The sequence below is a fragment of the Zalophus californianus genome, chromosome 11, assembly GCF_009762305.2.
Source record: "Zalophus californianus isolate mZalCal1 chromosome 11, mZalCal1.pri.v2, whole genome shotgun sequence".
Lineage (NCBI taxonomy): Eukaryota > Metazoa > Chordata > Mammalia > Carnivora > Otariidae > Zalophus > Zalophus californianus.
This window is the reverse complement of record NC_045605.1, coordinates 60,835,324-60,841,069: the sequence shown is the minus strand read 5'-3', so window position 1 is coordinate 60,841,069 and position 5,746 is coordinate 60,835,324. Positions and strand designations below refer to the sequence as shown.

At 37.3% G+C, this 5,746-nt stretch overlaps 1 protein-coding gene across 1 annotated transcript; it reads right to left on the bottom strand.

Annotated features, from left to right (window-relative positions):
• Positions 1–4,089: 4,089 nt before the first annotated feature.
• LOC113914322 (polycomb complex protein BMI-1-like) lies at positions 4,090–5,163 on the bottom strand. Its single transcript, XM_035722958.1, has one exon. It carries the CDS (start codon positions 5,143–5,145, stop codon positions 4,165–4,167), a length of 981 nt encoding a protein of 326 aa, XP_035578851.1. The 5' UTR covers positions 5,146–5,163; the 3' UTR covers positions 4,090–4,164.
• Positions 5,164–5,746: the final 583 nt, after the last annotated feature.

Sequence of the window (5,746 nt, the reverse complement as noted above, 5' to 3'; positions counted from 1 at the left end):
GAAACCAGATTATTGGGGAGTTATATAATAATTTGTCATTCCTAAATGTTTACTAGGAATCGGTTGTTTTCTGAGAATATTCCATGTATTAACCCACATAAACTTTAACTCCAATCAATATAAGTTTAAGTGACTTGTATAAGGTTAGACAGCTGACAAGTAATAGACCTGGTTTATTTCCACGCACTAACTCCAGAGCCCTCATTCTTAAATGTTTTGATAAATTGTCCTAATGATATGATAGTTTATTTGCATTTGTGTATGTGAGACAGTGGATGGTGATTATTCTGTACCTAATATTGGAAAATACCATCATTATTAATTTGATTATGGATGCTGGTCAAAATCTCCCTTTTTAAAAAATTCCATAAAGGAGCTGGTCCACATCTGAGCCTTTCTCTTCCTAATTAACACTTTCCCAGTGCACTTACTCACTGTATGTGAGCTTTTACCTCAGAATAAAAATTATCATCACCAGACAAAAACCCTCTCAAGCTTACCCTGTCCTACCATTCAGTTTATGTATACTCTTTGAGCAAATACATTTTTACATACTTTCCCTTTTTTTGGTCCTAAAATAAACATTTGTATCTTTTTTCTGTGTTTGTGGCTTCAAGAGTTTCACATTTCACATGCACTTTCACATTCACACTTTCTACTTTCTCTATCCCATTGCACAATTTATTTATTTTCTTTTTTTTTTAAGATTTTATTTGTTTGACAGAGACACAGCGAGAGAGGGAACACAAGCAGGGGGAGTGAGAGAGGGAGAAGCATGCTTCCCGCTGAGCAGGGAGCCCGATGTGGGGCTCGAACCCAGGATCCTGGGATCATGACCTGAGCCAAAGGCAGACGCTTAATGACTGAGCCACCCACGCACCCCTATGTTCTTTTTTTATTTAAATTCAATTAGCCAACATATAGCACATCATTAGCTTCAGATGCAGAGTACAATAGTTCACCAGCTGCATACAACACCTAGTGCTCATCACATCACGTGCCTCCTTAATGCCCATCACCCAGTTACCTCAACCCCCCACCCCCCCCTTCAGCAACCCTGTTTGTTTCCTATAGTTAAGAGACTCTTATGGTTTACCTCCCTCTCTGATTTCTTCCCGTTCAGTTTTCCCTCCCTTCCCCTATCATCGTTTGTGCTGTTTCTTATAGTCCACATATGAGTAAAACCATATGATGATTGTCTTTCTCTGATTGACTTATTTGGCTCAGCACAATACCCTCCAGTTCCATCTACATAGATGTAAATGTTAAGAATTCACCTTTTTGATGGTTGAGTAATATTCCAGTATAGATATATAGATATAGATGATATAGCTATATATACCGTGTCTTCTTTATCCATTCATCTGTTGATGGACATCTGGGCTCTTTTCACAGTTTGCTGTTATGAACATTGCTGCTATGAACAGTGGGGTGCAGGTGCACAATTTAAATTTAATTTTCCCAATAGAAATTGAGTGGACACATCGACAGATGAATGGATAAAGAAGATGTGGTATATATACACAATGGAATATTATGCAGCCATCAAAAGGAATGAGATCTTGCCATTTGCAACGACGTGGATGGAACTGGAGGGTGTCATGCTGAGTGAAATAAGTCAATCAGAGAAAGACATGTATCATATGACCTCACTGATATGAGGAATTTTTAATCTCAGGAAACAAACTGAGGGTTGCTGGAGTGGTGCGGGTGGGAGGGATGGGGTGGCTGGGTGATAGACATTGGGGAGGGTATGTGCTACGGTGAGTGCTGTGAATTGTGCAGGACTGTTGAATCACAGATCTGTACCTCTGAACCAAATAATGCAATATATGTTAAAAAAAAAAAGAAGAAGAAGAAGATAGCAGGAGGGGAAGAAAGAAGGAGGGGTAAATTGGAGGGGGAGACGAACGATGAGAGACGATGGACTCTGAGAAACGGACTGGGGGTTCTAGAGGGGAGGGGGGTGGGGGGATGGGTTAGCCTGGTGATGGGTATTAAGGAGGGCACATTCTGCATGGAGCACTGGGTATTATGCACAAACAATGAATCATGGAACACTACATCAATAATAAATAATAATAATAATAATAAATAAATTTTAATTTATATTAAAATTAAATATTTTAATATTAATATTAATATTAAAATATTAATAATATTAATAAAATTAATAATAAAATAATAATAAAAATAAAATAATAAAATTTAAAAATATTAAATATTTAATAAAATGTTAAAAATTTAATTTTTAAAATTAAAATATAATAATAAAAATTTAATAAAAATTTAAAATAATAAAAAATTTTAATTAATTTAATTTAATTTAATTTAATAAATTAAATTAAATAATAAAATAATAAATAAATAATAATAAAATATTTAAAAATATTTTATATTTTTATAGTAATATAATTATTATAATATAATAATAAAAATTAAAAAAAAAGAAATTGAGTGGACAGATTATGCAGAGAAAAAATTCACAGTGAAGTGAATGGAATACTTAAAATAGATCCTACCCTCATTTGTAATCTGGAAATTAAAGATTAAAATGGATATGATAGAAAACACATATTGTATTCTTTTTTTAAAAAAAAGATTTTATTTATTTATGTGAGAGAGAGAGTGAGAGAGAGCACAGGCAGGGGGAGAGGCAGTGGGAGAAGGACAAGGAGACTCCCCACTGAGCTGGAAGCCCCACTTGGGGCTTGATCCCAGGACCTGAGAGCATGACCTGAGCTGAAGTCAGATGCTTAACCGACTGAGCCACCCAGGCGCCCCCTACCGACCCCCCAAAAAAACACATATTGTATTCTTAACTGAAAGAATGTCAATATTGAAGACAAGCCTTAGTGATGTTTGGGTTAAAGAGCAACTCTTGTGCACAAATGGTGGAAGGGTGAATTGGCCTATGTTTTAGAGGAAAATTGTGTAGTAAACATTATTACTAAAAGTAATATTTTTAGTAGAACACTTTAACTACTTACCACCTTAGGGAATAATTTTCAATATTAACATGGAAGTATAAACAGTATTTATCACTGCAAAACTTCCTGTAATAGAAGAAAATTGCAGTATTCAAAATATCCATCAATAAAGTAACAGCTAAGTTAAAAAATCTGTGGCATAATTATATTATGGAGTGCATAGCAGTACTTAAAATAAATATATTTATATAATTGATATAAAAGACATCCAAATTTTTTTTAAAATGAAGGAAAATTTGAGTTTTCCATTCATATGGAGACATGTATATATACATATATATACACACACACACATATATATATGATATGCACATATAGTTGACCCTTAAGTGACATGGAGTTTAGGGGTGCTGAGCTCATGCTGTCAAAAATTTTCCTATATAATTTTTTTTCTGAATGCATGAAACACAATATTTTCTTTATAGTATTTATAGTATTTATAAATATATCATACAATACTGTTTCCTGTTATGTCATATACCAATATGGCATTGTACAACAAGCATAATGCCATCTGATTCTTACAAAAGCGAATCATTTAAACAAGTCAGTAAAATAAATGGTAGTACCCGCTTTTAGGCATACAGATTGTAAAACTGAAGTTTACTATCCTTTGATCAGTTTTGTGTAGCAACAGAGAAGTAAAAATCAAACAGGAATCAAAATGGCTAAATATGCAATAAGTCGTTATTCACAGTGACATGGCTACATAGAATACATCATTCTATGCATATTATTTCTGTTTTTTTGAATTTCAAGATAAAAAGCACTTGTTTTCTATGGGTTCACAAAACAGCATAATAACAAGAACAATCAAGGAGAATGTAATGTAGGCGTTAGTTGAGATTAACAAACTATGGCCCAATGTTTATATCCACTGCAGAATTTTTCAAATCTGAACAATGGTTACAGAAACCATTTCACATCTTGCCTAACACATAGAAAAACATCTTGCCTCCTTTCTCAGAAACCAGTTCTTGAGGAACAATCTTTTCCATTAAGGTCCATATGAATATCACATCTAGTCCATCTTTTATAGCCAAATTTAATGTCACTACAAAAGAAAGCAAACTGGACGACAGTCACATGTATTAGCATCTCTAAAGCTGTAATGGCACGAAGATATCTATATAAATAAGGGATTTAAATTTTTTTTCCTTAGGAGTCTCAGGTATCAACCAGATGAAGTTGCTGACGACCCATTTACTGACGATTTTCGAGATCTGTTGGCAAAGGAAGGTTGGTGGTTACCGCTGGGGCTGCTGCTGGTTCCATTCATAGTGCTGGAGATGTGAGGGAACTGAGGATGAGGAGACTGAACGGGAGTGCTGGGGCTAGGCAGGCAGGAAGAGGTGGAGGGAGCACCTCCTGCGGGGCTGTTGGCCTTGTCACTCCCAGAGTCACTTTCCAGTTCTCCAGCATTTGTCAGTCCATCTCTCTGGTGACTCATCTTCATTCTTTTACAAGTAGGTCGAACTCTGTATTTCAAAGGAAGTGGACCATTCCTTCTCCAGGTATAAATGTAGGCAATATCCATTAGTGTGTAGTAATCCTTTAAAGGTTCCTCTTCATACATGACATCAATCTGCAAAGTATTAGGTATGTCCATTTTACTTCTGAGAAACTTTCTTAGGTGCATCACAGTCATTGCTGCTGGGCAACGTAAATATCTTTTATCAATCACCTCCTCTTTAGGTTTCTCCTTATCTTTGTTTACTTTCCAATCCAATCTGTTCTGGTCAAAGAATTCAATGGATAAGCTTATTATCTCATCATCAGTTATAATTCTCTTATCTTCATCTGCAACTTCTCCTCGATCTTCATTAGAGCCATTGGCAGCATCAGCTGAAGGATGAGCTGCATAAAAATCCCTTCTTCTCTTCATTTCATTTTTGAAAAGCCCTGGAACTAATTTGTATACAATATCTTGGAGAGTTTTATCTGACCTTATATTCAGTAGTGGTCTGGTTTTGTGAACTTGGACATCACAGATAGGACAATATTTGCTGGTCTCCAAGTAACGCACAATACATGTTTTACAGAAGGAATGTAGACATTCTATTATGGTTGTGGCATCAATGAAGTACCCTCCACAAAGCACACACATTACGTGGGGATTTAGCTCAGTGATCTTGATTCTAGTTGTTCGATGCATTTCTGCTTGATAAAATATCCGCCAGCGCTTGTTCCAGGTCTCCAAATTTATTGTAAAACTTCCTTATGGATCTTCAATTGAAAATCCGGGAGCATGCCCTGGCTTCCCAGGGGTTCTTGTTGTTTTAGGCGGTTCCAGCAACCAGAACCTGGCACGTTTTCACGCGATACAAAGGGAAAACAAATTCTGCCCTATCTGCATCCCTGGCATTTCCGGAGCTGGGTGCTGGGGCCACAGGAGCACCTCCAGTCGGGATTGAGCTGGGGCCTGAGCGCGCGGACGCCCGGGGACCGGGATGCGAGGGGCGGATCCAGCGGCGCCCGGGGCTCTGTCTCGCTCCGGATTCGGAACTCGCCTCTGTCGGGGTTTCCATAGCAACTTACACTTACACTTGGCATCCGGCCACCGCTGCAACTCCGCGCGAAGCGGGGCCGAGCCCGGAGCTCCCGCGGGCGTGCGGGGCGGCGGGGTGTAGGCGGCAGCGGGCCAAAAGTTTTCCTATTATTTTTCACTCTCCAAAAACTTAACTACTAATAGCCTACTGTTTGCTCTACTGATAATGTAAACAATTGATCAATTGATTAACACATATTTTGTATGT